The sequence below is a fragment of the Leucopleurus acutus genome, assembly GCF_964270905.1.
Source record: "Leucopleurus acutus genome assembly, chromosome: 12".
Taxonomy (NCBI): Eukaryota; Metazoa; Chordata; class Mammalia; order Artiodactyla; family Delphinidae; genus Leucopleurus; species Leucopleurus acutus.
Genome location: NC_139154.1, coordinates 56692972 through 56713250, shown reverse-complemented (window position 1 = coordinate 56713250; position 20279 = coordinate 56692972). Strand labels below are relative to the sequence as shown.

The following is a 20279-nucleotide window of genomic DNA, read 5'->3' as shown; positions in this document are numbered from 1 at the left end:
GTTCTATTTCAACATGTGCTCCATTGCCCCTGGGACTTTTAGCAAACTACAGAGAATTGGTATGATGTCAGCAATTTGCACAGGGGTTTTTGGTAATTTTGGGAGGAGATAATATTCTTGGCTGGGATGGAAAGAAAAGTAAAGATTTTCTGGGTGATGAGATTGAGGCAGGAATGGGCAAACTATAGCCCACAGGCCAAATCCAACTTGCCACCTATTTTGTAAATGAAGTTTATTAGAATTACAGACATGCTCCTTCATTTAGGCGGTGGCTGCTTTCACGCTTAAATGGCAGAACTGAGTACCTGAGACAGAGACCATTTTGCCTGCAAGTTTGCTGACTCCTAAATTAAGAGCTTGACCCAATTTCAAGCCCATACCTGTGGTCTGGGTCAAGGGCAGACATTTTGAGAGCAAGTTTTGAGGATAATGGCGTAGGGACGCATCCTGTGAAAGAGTCAAATAAGAAAATCAGGAGTTATTATAGCAGTGAGGAGTGTTGTGGGCGGGAAAGTAACACCTGAATAAACTTAGCTGTGGTGTGACGGGAGAGCAGTGTCAACAAAGCCTTCTTAAAGAAGCATCAGCCAAAGATCAACCATCCAGGAGGAAATATGGAAATGAGTCAAGTAAGGGGTTAAGATGGGAAAAGGGGAAGATGGATGTGACAGGTCATGGACTGGCAAATTTTATGGAAAGGGCCAGATAGTAAATAGTTCTGGCTTTATGGGGTATCATCTCTGTTGCAACTACTCAACTCTGCCATAGCTGGTATGTAAATAAATGAGTACAGCTGCGTACCAATAAAACTATTTACAGCAACAGGTGGCAGGCTGGATGATGGGCCAGATTTGGCCTGCAGGCTGTGGTTTGCTAACCTATTTTCTAGACAAAGGAAACTGATAATTGGAAACAGAAGTGGCTTATTTATACCTTATATACAGTGCTTACAGAAAGATACAAAATAGTGGGGGGAATAAGTTGAGAGGAAAATGATGAGTCCAATTCTGGGCATGCTGAATCTGGAGTCCAAGTGGGAATATCCAAGTGACAGTATGTAGTAAGCAGTTGGAAATCCTGGTCTGGATTTCAGAGACCTGAGCTGAGAATGTCATTTTGGTGAGTAGAGAATGAAGATTTTAGAGTAGGCTGAACCCTTTAGTATGGATAAAGTTGCCTAGGAAGAGTATTATAATACTGTGTGAGAAGAGAAGATAGCAAGGATACAACTTTAGAACACCAACATTCAAGGAGCCAGGACCAGTATCATAGCTTAGAGGAAATGGAGAAATTATTCTGAACCCAGACATTGATTTTTAGGTCTGTTTTCAACTTCATAGATATGTTGTGATTAAGTTTTGTGTTGTTTGGGATAGATGTAGCTCTCAAAAGTTTTAGAAGAGATTAGAGTGTATTAGTGTTTTCCAGTTTATTTTGGAGTTTGAAGCTATGTAATAGTTTTGTGATTTAGTTCTCTGCCACTTGGCAAATCCACACGTAATTTTATAGTTCAGGCTAAGTAGACTTTATTACATATTATTCATACGTATTTCCAGTGGATTCATGGGTTCTATTTAGGAATTCACTAATATATTCTGGCATGTGACCTCAGTCATTTTTAGCTTTGTTATCAGCCTATAGAGTATTGAAAAAAACATGGGATTTGGAGTCAAAGAAGTGAAGGTCGATTCTCTGATTCTGCTGTTAATTGCTTGTACGATAGTAAACTATATTTAATCTCTCTCAGCCTCAGAGTAACTTGCTCAGGACACACAGCTATTGTGTGACATGTTCTAGGATTTAGGTACAGATGTGCCAGACTCCAGAGGCTACACCTTTATGCCCAGCTCCTGCCGCTAAGCTAAGCTCAGAGCTATTCACTTATTTACTGTTTACATGAGTGATGGTAGGGTGATTTCCCTACCATGGGAAGAGATGGGCTGCTGTTACATTTCTTCTTCTATGTTGTCAGCTGTTCTGTTAAACCCATTTAGATTAAATTTTACAAGTAATTGCTTATTATTATTTATATATTAAGAGGCAGACACTGTGAGTAATACAAAAATGTATAACCACCTCTGTTTCTGGACTTTACATTTCCGTTGGCAGGGCAGGATAAGATATAGACATATAAAATTGTCAAGTTGCAACACAGGAAACGATATAATTTTGTCAGAATGAGTGGTTGACATTTTACGTATAATGAAAGAAGAGAGGGATCATTGTGGATGAACATAATTTGGAAAGTCCTCAAAAGGAAAGGTTGGGTTTCTTTCCAAAGGATGGGTATGATTTGTTATGTAAATATATGTTTATTCTCTTATTTTCCTAACAAGAATACAATTTGATTATCCATAGTATCTGTTACAATTATACAGAATAAAGAAGGTATTCTTTTTTAAAATTTTTTTAAATTGAAATATAGTTGATTAATGATATTGTGTTAGTTTCAGGTATACAGCAAAGTGAATCAGCTTTATATGTATATATAATTTTCAGATTATCTTCCATTATAGGTTATTACAATATATTGAATAGAGTTCCCTATGCTGTACAGTAAATCCTTGTTGCTTATCTATTTTATATATAGTAGTTTGTATCTGCTAATCCCATACTCCTAATTTATCCCCCTCCCCGCTTTTCTCCCTTTGGTAACCATAAGTTTGTTTTCTGTGTCTGTGAGTCTGTTTCTGTTTTGTCTATTGGGTTCATTTGTATTATTTTTTAGATTCCATATATAAGTAATATCATATAATATTTATCTTTGTCTGACTTACTTCACTTAGTATGATATTCTCTAGGTTCATCCACATTATTGCAAATGGCAATATTGCATTCTTTTTTATGGATGAGTAGTATTCCATTGTATATTTACACCACATCTTCTTAAACCAGTCATCTGTTGATGGGCACTTAGGTTGTTTCCATGTCTTGGCCATTATAAATAGTGCTGCTACGAACATTGGGTGCCTCTGTCTTTTCGAGTTAGAGTTTTCATCTTTTCAGGATATATGCCCAGGAGTGGGATTGCTGGATCATATGGTAGCTATATTTTTAGTTTTTTAAGGAACCTGCATACTGTTTTCCATAGTGGCTGCACCAGTTTACATTCCCACCAACAGTGTAGGAGGGTTCCCTTTTCTCCATACCATCTCCAGCATTTATTATTTGTAGACTTTTTGATGATAGCCAAGAATCAACAAGGTGTTCTTGAAAATTAAGGATTTGTGGCCAAAAGTGTCCTGCACAAATACAAATTGATTTCTGAAAATAAGAAAAATATTATAAAATTATTAATCTGAACAGTGACTGGTGAAAATGTCACTTCTTACAGGGCTGCAGTGGCTTGTGTTGGAGCATTTTATGAAAAAATGGGGAGAATGTTAGGCAGTGCATTTCCAGAAACAGTAAATAATCTTTTGAAATCTCTGAAAAGTGCAGAGGTAAGTTTTACAACAAATATTATTTAAATGTTTTGCTTGTGGTGGGAGTTAGATGTTAGTTAAAAATATATGTTGCCTTTTCTCTGTCAGTGTAGTACTTAATATTGCTTAGCAAGAGGGTAATTTAAAATTATTACTTGCAAAAAAATATTACTTGCCCCTTGTTTTAATGTACATTACCTCATATTTTAGGGAGAAGGGAAAGAATGCTTTACCTTGACAAAGAATAGGTTTATGTATTATTTTATTTAGCCCTAGGAATATTATTGTACTGCCATATTATTTTTTGTGCCATAGCTAATGTATTAGTTTCCTACGGCTGCCATAATAAATTACCACAGACTGGGTGGCTTAAAATAACAGAAATTTATTGCCTCACAATTCTAGAAGCTAGACGTCTGAAATCAAGGTATCAGCAGGGCCGTGCTTCCTCTGATAGCTCTTGGGAATAGTCCTTCCAAGCCTTCTTAGCTTCTGGTTGTTGCTGACCGTCCTTGGCTTTGGTGGTATTCCTTGGTTTGCAGATGTATCTCTCCAATTTCTGTCTCCATTGTCATATGGTGTTCTCCCTATGCATCTGTGTTTTGTGTCCAAATTCTTCTGTTATAAGGATACCGGTCTATTATAAGGATACCAAATTCTTCTATTATAAGGATTAGGGTCCACCCTAATATAGTATGATCTCATCTTTACTTGATTTCATCTGCAAAGACCTTATTTCCAAATAAAGTCATGTTCACAGGTAACAGGGCATAGGACTTGAACTCATCTTTTGGTGGGACAGTATTCAATCCACAGCAACTAATATGAAGTAAAAATAGTTCTGTTTTGTCATGTCAGTTTGGTATTACTTCTGAAAATTCCTTGTTCATTTGGGGTTAACTGAAAATAGACCAAGCACTGGTCTCATAGTCTAATTCTTTGTCTAGGAAAGCTAAAGATTTCTTGGACAACACCTCTTCTGGGAACTCTTTGTCTATTAATTTATTAAGCAAGAATTGAGGGCATATTCTTAGGCATTAGGCATATAAAGATGAATAAGATCTACTCCCTGACCTCAAAGAGCTTACAGTCTAGTGAAAGAAATCTATGTTTGAATAAGTATACTATCAGAAATATGAATCAAGCACAATAAGAGTATAAAAACAAGAGTTCAGAGTAGTCTCAAGAAGTTGATAGTTTGGAATATATCTGTGAGAAAGTTTTTAAAATGTGTTGGATGTTTTCTTCCTCTTTTAGATGGTTTATATTCTTAAGTACTTTTTACTTAACTTTTCACATTCTGAAAGCTTGGATCCTTGAGGTATTATATTGAAGCTTTTGAATTTGTCATGTTCTCATTATTTGCACTTCAACAGATCATGGAAACATAAGAATATGTTTACTTATTGTAACCTAATTTCTCAAATAATTATTTTGTTGAAGTTAATAATTTTTTTTACCTTTCAGGGATGTTCTAAAATACTTTTTTATTTTTCATTACTTAACTGTTTACCTTTAGAGGTAAGACCATTAGGCCCAGAGAACTTTGGTCTTTTGGTATGTTCTTATTTAAACGTAGAATTTGCTTTATGTTCTTTTCTAGTCTCAAGGGCGAAGTGAAATCTTAATGAGTCTACAGAAAGTTCTAAATGGACTGGGTGGTGCAGCAGCTTCCTGTCATCGTGATATTTATAAGAATGCCAGGTCTCTCTTAACTGACAGGTCAATGGCTGTTCGATGTGCAGTTGCCAAGGTTAGTACTCGGCTGTTTATAATGTTGCTCCTTATCCTGCTTGCTCTGAAACAGTCGATGATTTTTTTTTTCCTTTGAAAGTTTCAAAATAAGGTGGCATGATTTTGGTTCCCATGGATTAGTTTCATTTCATTTTCTAGAATTATATGTAAAATGGAATCAGGTGGTATGTGCTTTTTTTTTTCTTTTTGCCTGGCTTCTTTTAAACAGCATAATTCTTTTGAGATTTCTCAGTGTTGTTACATGTATCAATCGTTCATTCCTTTTTATTGCTGAGTAGTATTTCATTGTATGGCTATGCCACAATTGGTGTATTCCTTCGCCTGTTATGGACATTTGTGTTGCTTCCAGTTTTGGATATTACAAAAAAAGCTGCCGTGAACATCTGTGTACTAGTTTTTGTTATCAACACATGCTTTCCTTTCACTTGGGTAAATACCTAGGAGTGGAATGGCTGGATCATATTTTAGATTTACATTTAATTTTTGGAGAAATTGCCACTGTTTTCCAAAGTACTGTGAGATTTCCTCATTCTCCATGTCTCACCAACATTTGGTATTGCCAGTCTTTTTAATTTTAGCCATTCTTATAGATATGTACAGGTATCTCATTGTGGCTTTAATTCGCATTTCCAGACTAATGATGATCATATTTTTAGGTGCTTATTTACCATCCATATCTTCTTTGATGAAGAGTCTATTCAAAATTTTTGTGCATTGTTTTATTGAGTTGTTTTCTTATAGAGTTTTTTTAACATCTTTATTAGAGTATAATTGCTTTACAATGGTGTGTTAGTTTCTGCTTTATAACAAAGTGAATCAGTTATACATATACATATATCCACATATCTCTTCCCTCTTGTGTCTCCCTCCCTCCCACCCTCCCTATCCCACCCCTCTAGGTGGTCACAAAGCACCGAGCAGATCTCCCTGTGCTATGTGGCTGCTTCCCACTAGCTATCTATTTTATGTTTGGTGGTGTATATATGTCCATGCCACTCTCTCACTTTGTCCCAGGTTACCCTTCCCCGTCCCCATATCCTCAAGTCCATTCTCTAGTAGGTCTGCGTCTTTATTCCCATCTTGCCCCTAGGTTCTTCATGACTTTTTTTTTTTTTTTAGATTCCATATATATGTGTTAGCATACGGTATTTGTTTTTCTCCTTCTGACTTACTTCACTCTGTATGACAGACTCTAGGTCCATCCACCTCACTACAAATAACTCAATTTCATTTCTTTTTATGGCTGAGTAATATTCCATTGTATATATGTGCCACAGTCAGAATGGCCATCATCAAAAAATCTACAAACAATAAATGCTGGAGAGGGTGTGAAGAAAAGGGAACCCTCTTGCACTGTTGGTGGGAATGTAAATTGATACAGCCACTATGGAGAACAGTATGGAGGTTCCTTAAAAAAGTAAAAATAGAACTACCATATGACCCAGAAATCCCATTACTGGGCATATACCCTGAGAAAACCATAATTCAAAAAGAGTCATGTACCAAAATGTTCATTGCACCTCTACTTACAATAGCCAGGACATGGAAGCAACCTAAATGTCCATCAACCGATGAATGGGGGCTTCCCTGGTGGTGCAGTGGTTAAGAATCCGCCTGCCAATGCGGGGGACATGGATTCGAGCCCTGGTCCAGGAGGATCCCACATGCCGCGGAGCAACTAAGCCCGTGCGCCACAACTCCTGAAGCCCGTGCGCCTAGAGCCGGTGCTCCACAACGAGAGCAACCACCATAATGAGAAGCCCGCTCATGGCAACGAAGAGTGGCCCCGCTTGCCGAAGCTGGAGAGAGCCCACGCGCAGCAACGAAGACCCAACACAGCCAAAAATAAATATATAAAAAATAAATTTAAAATTAAAAAACGAAAACAAAACCCAAAAAAACCCAGATGAATGGATAAAGAAGATGTGGCACGTATATTATAGAGTTTTAAGTCTACTTTGTAGGTTCTTTATTTCTGTATCAGATACGTGATTTGCAAATATTTTCTCCCACTCTGTGGTCTGTCTTTTCATTCCCTAAATAGTGCCTTTCTAAGAAGCAAAGTTTTGAATTTTGTCAAAGTCCAATTTATCAGTTTTTCTTATATTGTGCTTTTAGTATTGTATCTAAGAAAGCTTTTCCTAGCCCAAACTTTCTCCTATGTTTCCTAGTTTTATAGTTTTACACTTGGATGTATGATCCATTTTGAGTTAATTTTTGTATATAGTGTGAGGTATGAATTGAAGATTTTTTGTTTTGTTTTGATTTTTGCACATGGATATTCACTTGTTCTAGCACCATGTTGAAAAGACTCTTTTCTTCACTAAATTGCCTTTGCACCTTTGTTGAAAAGCAGTTTTCCGTATAAATGTGGATCTAGTTTTGGAATCTCTATTCTGTTTCATTGATCTGTTTGTCTATCTTGATGTCAATAACACTTTCTTGATTACTGTACCTTTATAATGTCTTAAAATCAGGTAGTGTTAGCCCTCCAACTTTTTCTTTTCCAAAATAGTTTTGGCTATTCTAGGTCCTTTGCATTTCCATATAAATTTTAACTTGTCCATTTCTACAAAAATAACATGCTGAGATTTTTATTCAGGTTGCATTGAATCTATAGATCAGTTCGGGGATAGTTGACAGCTTAACAGTATTAAGTCCAACTCATGAATGCGATATCTCTATCTCTCATTCATTTAGGTCTTCTTTGATTACTCTTAGCAACATTTTGTGGTTTCAAATGCACAGATCTTGCACCTCTTTTGTCAGATTTATCCATAAGTATTTCATTTTCTATGCTATTTTAAATAGTATTGATTAAAAGCTTTGTTTTTCAATTTCTAATTGTTCATTACTAACATATAGAAATACAACTGATTTTTGTACATTGGTCTTGTATCCACCAACCTTCTTAAACTGCCTTACTAGTTCTATCAGCTTTTTTTTTTTTTTTTTTTTTTTTTTTTGTGGTACGCGGGCCTCTCACTGTTGTGGCCTCTCCCGTTGCGGAGCACAGGCTCCGGAGGCGCAGGCTCAGTGCCCATGGCTCACGGGCCCAGCCGCTCCGCGGCATGTGGGATCTTCCTGGACCGGGGCGTGAACCCGTGTCCCCTGCATCGGCAGGCGGACTCTCAACCACTGCATCACCAGGGAAGCCCTTGCTTTTTTAATAGATCCTATCAGGTATTCTGTGCGGACAATCATGTTGTCTATGAATAAAGACAGTTTTACTTCTTTTCCAATCTGGATGCTTTTTATTTTTCTTTCTTACTGCACTGGCTGGTTAGATCCTTCAGTGCAATATTGAATAGAAAACATGAGAGGTGACATCCTTGTCTTGTTCCTGATCCTTAAGGGGAAAACATCCAGTCCTTCACCATTAAGTATGATGTTAACTGTCAGTTTTCCTTGATGATCTTTATCAAGTGGAGGAAGTGCCCTTATATTTCTAGCCTTCCAAGAAGTTTTTATCAAGAATGGATTTTGTCAAATTTGATTTCTTGTGTCGTTTCAGTTGTTGCTATTTTCTAATTAAGTGGGTTTCTTTTTTTTTTTTTGGCTGCTTTCTGCGGTTTGTGGGATCTTAGTTCCCCAACCAGGGATTGTATTGGTCGTCTCAAAGAAGCAGCTTTTGGTTTCATTTCTGTTTTTCAGTTTGCTGTTCACTGATTTCCTCTCTTATCTATATTACTTCCTTTTTTTCCTGCTTACTTTGTGTTGAATTTGCTCTGTGTCATCTAGTTTCTTAAGGTAGAAGCAGAGGTTGTTGATTTGAGACATTTCTTCTTTTTTTTTTCGGCTGCGCCATGCGGCTTGCGAGATCTCAGTTCCCCCGATCAGGGATTGAACCCAGGCCATGGCAGTGAATGCCCAGAATCCTAACCACTAGGCCACCAGGGAATTCCCCAGAGACCTTTCTTCTTTCTAATACAGGAGTTTAGGGTTATAGTTTCCTCCTAACTGCTGGAAACTGTCTCAAGGCAGTAGGCTGGAACAAATGTAGGGTTCAACTTGCATTTTCCATCTCTTAAGGATTAGCATCCTTCATTGCCTGATGTCCAGTGTCTTTGAAACTTGTTTCATATATTTTGTCCAATTTTTTAGTTATTTCAGGAGAGAGAGTAAATCTGGTTCTTGTTTATCCATCTCTGGAAGTGGAAGTTCTAATTTACTTTTTTTTTTAAATTCTAGTGTCTCCTAGAACTACAGAATGAAGCTGTGTTCATGTGGACTGCTGAACTGGAAAATATAGCCACTCTCTGCTTTAAGGCTTTGGAAAACTCAAACTATGGGGTACGGGTGGCAGTGTCTAAACTCTTAGGAACAGTCATGGCTACAGCATTGATGCCAAAACAAGCAACAGGTATCGTTGTTTGCTAGCCCCCGATCTAGACTGTAACAGGTATTTGAAGGTATATGGAATGCTTCCTTCTAAATGACTTATTACTTCTAGGCAAGTCACTTTAAAGGCTTTAAATTAGTATCTTTGTCTACTTTTTCATAAAATAGAAGTACCCAAATGGCATTTTCCTTGATATAGTCAGGACTTTTTTTTTTTTTTTTTTTTGGCCACACCGTGGGGCATGCAGAACTTCCCCAACCAGGGATCGGACCCAGGCCCCCTGCAGTGGAAGCACAGAGTCTTAACCACTGGACCACCAGGAAAGTCCCAGTCAAGACATTTTTTATGATGATACTGTGCAACATTACATGCATCAAGTATGTTGGACATATAAGCAAATAAGATTTATGAAATGGTTTTGTATCATGTTCAAGGGACTGGAATCTGGCACTTTACATGCCTTCTTACTTTCAGTCCCTGGTGAGTAGATCCCCATTCAAGCATAGTATATTTTTCTTGACCATTATTATAAGCAGAATCAGGGACATCATTGATTTTCCCAGTGACTTCTACTGTGCCTCACAGTTCCATAGAGATGCTTCAGGGACAGTTCTGAGTAGATGCTGAGTGAATCCAGCTCTGCTGTTGTCCCTACCCCTATTCCATCTCTGTATTGTAGAAAGAGAATCAGATCTTACAGATTCATGTCCTAGCTCTTATGGTTTTTTTTGGGTTTTTTTTGTTTTTTTTAACATCTTTATTGGGGTATAATTGCTTTACAATGATGTGTTAGTTTCTGCTTTATAACAAAGTGAATCAGTTATACATATACATATGTTCCCATATCTCTTCCCTCTTGCGTCTCTCTCCCTCCCACCCTCCCTATCCCACCCCTCCAGGCGGTCACAAAGCGCCGAGCTGATCTGCCTGTCTAGCTTTTATGTTTATTTGCTGTGAAACCCTTTGAGCTTTGGTCTCTTCATCTTTAATCATGATTACTTCAGTGTTTGAATTAGATAACAGTGATGATGATGATAGGTAACAATTTATTAAGTGCTAACTATGTATAAGGCACTGAATTAAGCATATAACAGAGTTGTTTTATTTAATCCTCTCAAAAGCCCTAGGAATCCTAAGTAATGTTGTTATTCTCATTTTATAAACAAGGAAATTTAGGCTTAGAGAGATTGTGTCGTTTGTGGTGTAATAAGTATTCTATTAAGTGAAATTAAAACCCAGGCATTCAAATTCCAAAGCCTGCATAGTTAATCATGAACTTTATGCCTCTCCTACAGAATTTTTGTGAGGATTATGTTTGCTACTGTGTAGGAAAGGACTTTATAAAATAGGAAGCTCTTTACAAGGGATGGCAAGTCGGTTGCAGTCCAGTGATGTTTCAATCCATTGGTAATTGTTGTATAGCAAGTGTGGTCTTGGGAATTCCCTGGCGGTCCAGTGGTTAGGACTTGGCGCGTTCACCGTCGTGGAACTAAGATCCCACAAGCCATGTGCTGTGGCCAAAAAAAAAAAAAAAAGAAGTATTGTGTCCATCTCAACTGGGAGTGAGGGCTGCAGTCAGTTAGCAGTATCTGCTGTGAATGTGCGTTGTCTTTGTTGTGTTACACATATCAAGGGTAACATAATTGTTAGACTATTTTGACATAGATATATTGAATTGTTTTAATTTCTAGCTCCTTTTTTTAGCATTTTTTTGCTTCAAAATTGAATTTAATTTTACAAATATATTGTAAATTTTAAGATCATAAGAAAATAAATGACCCTATCTCCTTTGTAATAGTTTAAGTATCCTTAAAAACAATTACTTGAATTTTAAAGCTAGATTATTAGAAAATATTATTTAATAGCAAAATATATTTGCTTATAAATATATTTTTCTTCCTGAAAGTAATGCGCCAGAATGTGAAGCGAGCAACATTTGATGAAGTCTTAGAACTCATGGCCACAGGATTTCTACGTGGAGGGTCAGGTTTCTTAAAGAGTGGTGGAGAAATGTTAAAAGTTGGAGGGTCTGTTAATCGTGAAGTGAGAGTTGGAGTTACACAGGTTTGTAATATATATGTATAAAAGAATTCTCTTGGTATCACGTGTGAAATTTCATGGAAGACTCTTACTAAGTAACAGCACGTACAGAGATTTTTAATACTGTCTAAAATTAAATAATTTTTAAAATGTCTTTCAAAACATTTCTTTTACTAAATGAATGAATTACATTCAAATCTAAATTGCATCTTATATGGAAAGGTAGGTATTTGATGTGTAAAGAAGCCTATGTCTGCTATATCTATCTGTCTGTCTTTAACAAAATTTTTCCAAATTTTACTTCGCAGAAAATCAGAAGTAAAGTAATTGAGTTTTAATTGAAATTGTATTCAAGTAGCTTGAGGCATTTAGATTTTAATGTTTTCCAACAACTCTTGTAGCTAAAAATATTGGTTAGTACTTTGGATTTATCATCATTGATTAATCACCAGTGCAATTATGCAGTTAAACCTGACTTGAAATTATAGTTTCAAAATAATAATTAATACCAAATAAGATGTTATGGTTAATAACCTAATAATAATTAACACCTAATAGGGTGAAATGGTTTTTTGTGATCTTAGTCAAAATCATCCAATTATACCTTATTCCAGAAACAAGCATAAAATGGAAGTAAACCATTTGTATCTTACAGTCATAAGCAAATGTTTTGTAGCTCTAGCTCAGCGTTTATTTAGCATGTTAGGGTTTTATTACTATAACTTATCACCTTCATCACCAGGGTGAATTCACCTTTCCTTCCCTCCCGCACCATTCTCTCTCTGTGTTCTTCTTGTAGTTATTATCCTGAGAGCTGTTTTTAGTCAAAGATACTTCAACCAGTAATTCCCATGCTAGAAGTACTAAAAAGGCCTCAAGTTTTAAATTTTCTAAATTTTAATCTCAAAGATAATTTATTTTTCATGCTGTCATCAATTATTTACGTAGTTGCTTTATCTGGAATTTCATTTCATTTATATAAATTTATCTAAAGCATCTTAATCTATTTACAGGCATATGTTGTTTTTGTAACAACATTGGGTGGTCAGTGGTTAGAGCGTAGCTTTGCCACATTCTTGTCTCATGTACTTGATCTGGTTTCCCATCCTCGGGCAACGCAAACACATGTAGAGGCTGTGTACTCCAGACGGTGCGTCTCCTTTATCCTGAGAGCTACTGTGGGCAGTTTGCTAGGTGAAAAAGCCCAGATTGCAGCTGCCAAAGAAATATGCCAAGCGATTGGAAAGCAAATGAAAGCAGTAGGTAAGAATTTTTTTTTTTAATAAATTTGTTTATTTACTTACTTTTGGCTGTGTTGGGTCTTCATTGCTGTGCGCAGGCTTTTCTTTAGTTGCGGCGAGCAGGGGCTACTCTTTGTTGCAGTGTGCAGGCTTCTCATTGTGGTGGCTTCTCTTGTTGCAGAGCATGGGCTCTAGGTGTGCGGGCTTCAGTAGTTGTGGCACACGGACTCAGTAGTTGTGGCACCCAGGCTCAGTAGTTGTGGCTCGCGGGCTCTAGAGAGCAGGCTCAGTAGTTGTGGCACATGGGCTTAGTTGCTCCACAGCATGTGGGATCTTCCCAGACCAGGGCTAGAACCCGTGTCCCCTGCATTGGCAGGTGGATTCTTAACCACTGCACCACCAGGGAAGTCCCAGTAGGTAAGAATTAATGTCATGATCTGTATTGTTGATTACTTTAGTCATTTAGTTCTTTACTGTTATTCTTAATAAATACTAATAGATCTGATTAGTTCATATACCTTTCTGGACTGTGTTTTAATAGTCATTTTTATTGTGTACTCTTATTTGATATTCAAACAACATATAATTACAGTGAAGTGGAGTTTTTCAGTATTTGGTTAGTGTGTTTGTAAGGTTAGGCTTTCTGTTTTATATCTAGTATCTACCGATTTTATAGCTCTCCTGGTATGCCGCAGCACATTGAGGAATCTTTGAGGAATAATCTGTTGTTGTTTTTCTTCTTGGAACCTATTGTTTTATAAATACATGTTGTTTTCCCCTCCATTAATAGGCTTAATGTGAAAATTTAGAGAGAAACAGTTACAGGTGGTTTTTCGCCCACTATAGGATATACTGTGAAACCTCAGTAATTCATAATTAAAAGAAATCCTTTTCTAGGAAGTGTCAATTTTATAAACTTTTCTGTTTAACAAGTAGTTATTGAGTATTTGAGATTGCAAAGCAGTAATTCAGGTTTTGAACAGTGAGTAAGATAAAGTTCCTGCCTTCCTGGAGCTTATAATAATACAATTAAGGAACTAACGCAAAGTAAAATGTAAATTCTATAAGATAATTTACTTTTATCACTCTTGGGAATATACATTAACTTTAATCAAGAAAATTATATTGGGCTTCCCTGGTGGCGCAGTGGTTGAGAGTCCGCCTGCCGATGCAGGGGACACGGGTTCACGCCCCGGTCCGGGAGGATCCCACATGCCACGGAGCGGCTGGGCCTGTGAGCCATGGCCGCTGAGCCTGCACGTCCGGAGCCTGTGCTCCGCAATGGGAGAGGCCACAACAGTGAGAGGCCCGCGTACTGCAAAAAAAAAACAAAAACAAAAACAACAACAAAAAAAAGAAAATTATATTGCTTAACAGGGGTCTTTAGAAATAAGAATTTAATGAATAGAAAATATCCAGTACTTTATATTTAGAGAATGTATATTGAACATCTTATAAAATTAATAAAAATAAATCCACAAATAGTTTATAGTTTTTGTTGTTTATAATAGCTTACTAGGCAAACCATATTTTAAATGCATGGGACTAACTGAAAGTTAGGAATTGTGAATTAAAGGGTGTTTAAATTAATGAGGTATCATTCTTTAGGTATGTTAAAATATAATCTGTCCTAGGTTCACAGCTTTATAAATATTTGTATATTTATTCCTTGAAGAAATGTTTGAGTGTCAAAGACACTGTGCCAAACAGTGGGAGTAAAACAGCGAGCCACATGTAGATAGCACCTGTTCAGGGAGCTTAGAGCTTAGTACCTAAAAGAAAGAGTTCGTGCATTTCCAAGTCCAGAAATGTCTAAGAAGAAAAGAGGCATTTAATTTTAATCCATAGCATATTAATCTATTATATCCTATTCTACATTTTATAACCTGGTAATTCATAATGAATGTAAATAAGAAAGTTTTACTGTCATTTAAGTGTTATTAATCTTAAGGTCACAGATTTTTAAGCCATTAAGCCATTCGATTTTTAAAATGGTAAAAGCAGAATTAAACATAGTGCTATGTACCTGGAATTTATGGAGCAGAATATATTCTCAATTAGTAATTTGACAAGGAATTTTTATTTGTTTCATGATTAAATATGTTTCAATTCTATTGGAAGCTAAAAGGTGGGGCCAGGGACCAGCAAGTTAATGGAAACTTTGAGGACCATCCCAGTAAGAAATTCTAAAGTCACTTTCCTTATAGATCTTCTTTCTGGTCAGTAATTTGACAGTGATGCTACCAGCACACTACAGCTCTTAAAATAGCAGTGATAATAATAAAGTAACAATAATAGCTGCTAATGTTTACTGAATGTATATTGGGGGTAGCATTGTGCTAAATTCTTTATATTGACTTTTTATCATTGTGGTTTTGATTTGTATTTCCCTAATTGTTAGTGATGTTCAGCATACAAACAGAGTTCTTAACAGTCAGGTATCAGCTGGTATAATTTAAAAACATAAATTGTGTAGATCAAAAACTTATATCACAATTTAATTCACCCACATTCGTACATGATTTTGTGTTTCCAGAAGCGGTAGTGAATGACACTAGTGGTGAAAACAAATCTGGAGCAGCAGACATTGCAGCAAGCCAGCATGTGATGGTTTGCGCCCTGCAGGAGCTTGGGAGTCTGGTGCAGAGCCTAAATGCCACCGCATCCCCTCTTATTCAGGAAGCATCTATAGGTATGATATTCACTTATATGCTGGAATATTTTTTTCAATATTTTTAGAAGTCATTGGTGTAATTGATATTTAACTCCTGATTGGTTGCTTATCATGGTAATTAGCAGTTTACATCATTTGTTAAAAGTTGGGTTTTATTTAGGATTCACTGTGATAGTGAATCTTGAATTAAATGTTGAAATAAAGTTTTGGGAGACAAATCAAAAACAGTCATGGTAGTTTTGTTTCTAAACTTTATTGAGTACTTTATGCCAAAATTTATATTTTATTGGATGTACTATGTTCTTTGTAGAAAATGTTCCTTAAAGTACTTTCCTGTTTATGAGTTGATATATGTATTTTTTGGCACAGTTCTAAATGTATCTGTATAAAACCATAACAATTATGATTTTAATTATTGTGTTACACATAGTTCTTTTTTATTTTTTTGCGGTACGCGGGCCTCTCACTGCTGTGGCCTCTCCCGTTGCAGAGCACAGGCTCCGGACGCGCAGGCTCAGCGGCCATGGCTCACGGGCCCAGCCGCTCGGCGGCATGTGGGATCTTCCCAGACTGGGGCACGAACCTGCGTCCCCTGCATTGGCAGGCGGACTCTCAACCACTGCGCCACCAGGGAAGCCCTACACATAGTTCTTTTAACTCATGAAATTGTGTGACTTCATTAAGAGTAATTTTTTGAGTATTTTTTAGGCCTTTTGGAGACAGTGACTTCAGTGCTTCTTCACCCAAGCATGGCAGCTCGACTTGCTGCTGCGTGGTGTCTGCGCTGTGTGGCTGTGGCACTGCCTTTCCAGCTGGCACCATTTCTAGACAGGTGTGCAGAACGACTCAACAACCTGAAAACTTCACCAGAAGCTGTTAGTGGATACAGTTTTGCAATGGCTGCTTTGTTAGGTGGAGTTCATCAGTGTCCTTTGGGCATTCCTCATGCCAAGGGAAAGGTATGACAAAGATCCTAAGATCATAAGTGCTGTCACATGGACTTTAGTCTTTATTGGAACACCTTCTGTGATTGATGTTGAACTGGGTGATCAAACAAAAACAGTTTTACTGTGATGATACAGTATTCTGCTAATATGGAGTCGACAGACCCTAATTAAAAATTTTTTTTTTTATGGTGGTACGCGGGCCTCTCACTGTTGTGGCCTCTCCTGCTGCGGAGCACAGGCTCCGGACGCGCAGGCTCAGCAGCCATGGCTCACGAGCCTAGCCGCTCTGCGGCATGTGGGATCTTCCCGGACCGGGGCACGAACCCGTGTCCCCTGCATCGGCAGGTGGACTCTCAACCACTGCGCCACCAGGGAAGCCACCTAATTAAAATTTGATATTTAATCCTGATACAGGAATAATAGTTTTGTCTGGGTATAGTATCATTTTATAATTTATTTTAGAGAGAGGGAAAAAAAAAGCCCTTATAGTAATTCTCTAGAAATCAGAGCTTTTCTTTGGGGTTTTAGAAATAAAAATTCACATTGCTATATTCAAAATGTCAAGAGAATGTGCTATTGCTATAGTTAGCATTTTGGTAATACTTAATAAAAGTTGAATGGTTTTCATGAATCAATTACTTTTTTTTCCCTTTCTCCTATACCTTATACTACTATCAAGATTTTCTTCTTAGGAATATTGTGTTTATATAAATATTATTTGCAACTTTATATTGGGGCTAGATCTTTTGTTTTGTTTTTTTCTGTTTTTTTTTTTTTCTTCCTGGGTTACCAGGCCCATGTCCATTCATTTCTGTGAGTTCCATAGCTGCTACTCAAATCTGGGCTTCCATCTCCCTTTGTCATATGCTTGCCTCCTCACTGATTATCCTTCTTGGAATCTTTTTCTCCCATCTCTTCCACCCCACTTTCGTATTTTATGTTTGCTCAGAGACCCTTAGGAACTACTCAGGGATCAGAGAATAAAATATAATCACCTTTGTCTGCTAAACTGGTACCTTCATAATTTGCCTTTATTCTGCCCTTTCATTCTAGTTTCTCACTGCTCTAGTCAGACTAGTCATCTTGCTTTCCTTCCGTGCTTTTTTCAGCCTCCATGTCTTTGCTCTTGCTAATCTCTTACATTAGAATTTCATCCCTCTTCTTGTTCACCTGCACCAAACTTAGCTGCTTTAGGTCTCTTTGCTGACCACAACATCTGTACTATTATCATTTGATTATGTGCTGCTTGTTATTTCCCATTTTTCCTATGTCTTCTGTCTCTCAGACTATAAGCACCATAAGATTAGCTTAATGGCAGATGTATAATAAGAGTTCAACAAATCTTTAAACGTAGGATAACAGTACTACTAATAATAGCATTTATTGAGTGATTACATGGACCAGCGCTGTTCTGAGTACTTTGCTGTATTAATTTATTAATCCTCATAAGAGTGAGGTTGGCACTCCTGTTATTCCTATTTTAGCAGTGAGGGAACTGAGGCAGAGAGATTGAGTTATCCTAAGTCAGAAAGCTAGGAGATGACAAAGCTGGGATATGAACTCCGGCATTCTGGCTCTAGAACTCAGTCTTAACCACTGTGTTGTAATGGGTCTTCTTAAAGTCAGCAGAGCAATCAGGATTGATTAGGTATTGATGTTGCCTCTTTAAAAACATGTTAACAGCAACAACAAAAAAGGATAACTTCTTTTTTAATGAAGTATACTAGCTGTGTATTTTCTTACTTGATTTTGTTAAAATCCAATTCTAAACTTCTCTTGCAGATGGTAGTTAGTATTGCTGAAGATCTCTTACGAACTGCTGCCCAAAATAGCAGGCTATCTTTACAGCGCACCCAAGCTGGATGGCTCTTACTTGGAGCACTTATGACTTTAGGTACAATTATATTTGAGTAGGATTTTGTCTTATTCTATAACTGTCAGTAGACTGTAAAGAAATTTTAATTTAGAAGTATTCAACTTCACATTCTAGACTTTGAATGAAGTTAAAAAATGGTAATGATGTTTTTCTCATCATTTGGTATTAGATTTCTCTTTTTGGTAATTTCTGTTTATGTACATTTAGTGAGAAAGGTGTTAGCAAAGTTTCCCCTTTGCCATCAGAATAGCCATGGTCTAAATGATTAGCCTAGTATTAATGTAAAGAGATGACAGTATGGGGCATATTCCATGCCCAAAGTAAAGACCAGTGACATGATTTTAGTAGCGTGATAAAGTCACACTTAAACGGCATCTCCCATTGGTGTTGCTTTCTTGGGGTTATCTTTATGTACTTCACTTTCCTAAGTGCTATGACAAATCTGAGATGCAGGCAAAGTTTAGCACTGTACATAGAACAGAAATATGTTTTATCATTGTGATAAGGTGTGTCCACTTTTTACTTCACGTGTTTGGCTTCTACTATAAAAAGTATCGTGTGTGTGCTACAAAGTTACTCACTGCTTGATGCATCTACCTTTTGGAAATTAAACCTTGACTTCATTTTCTAAAGAAAATAAAAAGTGGTAACTTTTTTTTCTAGAAATTTATGTTGTGTGGTATGTTAAATGAATTCCTTAGCAATGGAAATATAGGTTCCTGGTTCTAAATATACTACTCCATAGAACTAAATTAACCATATAAATTGCCCTTAAAATGGAGTAGTAAATATATGTATGTGTTTGGGAGTGGGTGTACATGTTTATATACATATGTAATATTTATAGAAAAGGCATCATAAAATGTGTCCCAGATATATTTTATCATTGATAGAATGTAATCCATCATTCTGAATATTTTTGGGTAATTTCTTTTAGATGACCTTTTGTGGATTTGTTTTATGTTGGATGCTAAAAATATTGATAGTTTTTAGGTGAATTTTATTATGCTTTAATATATATTTTACTTACTGAATAAGAAACATTTTGAAAATGTTAATATTAGAGACAAAGATACAGTGAAATGATAGATATTGTTAGAGCTTGTTTGGGGCTCTTTGACTTTTGTTTGTAATGCTATATATATGTATGGTTTGGTGTTCTCATTTTCTCTGTCAGGACCATCTGTTGTTCGTTACCATCTGCCCAAGATGTTGTTATTGTGGCGAAATGTTTTCCCTCGTTCATTGAAGGAATTGGAGGCTGAGAAGGCCCGAGGCGATTCTTTTACCTGGCAGGTAACATTGGAAGGTCGTGCTGGAGCTTTATGTGGTAAGAACTGAAAGGACTGCACTTTCAGGATATTATTTTCTTACTAAAATATTTGTGAAGTGAAGGAAAATGATTACTTCAATTTTTTATTTTAATATATAATGATGAATCTGTACACTTTTGGATTTAGAAAGAAACTTTATAAGTAATCTATACCAGTTTACTAATTTTGTAATAAAAATTAAGCTGAGACTCTGAAAAGGAGGTTAGAGTTCATGATCAATTAGGAGCTGGAACAACCCAGGTGTCTTAATTCCCAGTTATTGCATTCTTCCACCTGAAGAAGCACTGGGTCACCAAGTAAAAAAGCCCAGTGCCTATTTAAAGGAAAAAGAAACAGGATTACCAAGGTTACTGAGTTTACAGTTAGTTTTTTCTTAATGGACAGATAGCTGTTTTCTCCCGTCAAATCTGCAAAAGTTGATACGTCTTTTAGATACCAGCATTTTAAAAAGTATGAAAGTTGTTTTTGTTTGGGAGTCAGCAACTTACAGAAAAGGCTCAAGTTTTGTTTTATTTGAAAACTAGAATTACACAGAGTGACCCTGTCCTTTTTTGCTTTATCTGAGGGTGAAAAGTGCTTCTTTTTTCAAACTGTGGGAGACAGATGTACACTTAACCATAAGCGCCACAGGGCAAGGTGTTAGTT

The 20279-nt window shown here is 36.8% G+C and overlaps 1 protein-coding gene across 1 annotated transcript in view; it reads left to right on the top strand.

Annotated features, from left to right (window-relative positions):
• Positions 1-20279, top strand: part of HEATR5B (HEAT repeat containing 5B) — an 86359-nt gene that overhangs the window by 4903 nt on the left and 61177 nt on the right. Inside the window, exons 4-12 of the mRNA XM_082852123.1 lie at positions 3335-3443; positions 5029-5178; positions 9372-9543; positions 11429-11586; positions 12576-12825; positions 15340-15495; positions 16186-16436; positions 18207-18318; positions 19478-19630. Coding sequence (XP_082708249.1) covers positions 3335-3443; positions 5029-5178; positions 9372-9543; positions 11429-11586; positions 12576-12825; positions 15340-15495; positions 16186-16436; positions 18207-18318; positions 19478-19630 — 1511 coding nt within the window. The remainder of the gene's footprint in view (positions 1-3334; positions 3444-5028; positions 5179-9371; positions 9544-11428; positions 11587-12575; positions 12826-15339; positions 15496-16185; positions 16437-18206; positions 18319-19477; positions 19631-20279) is intronic.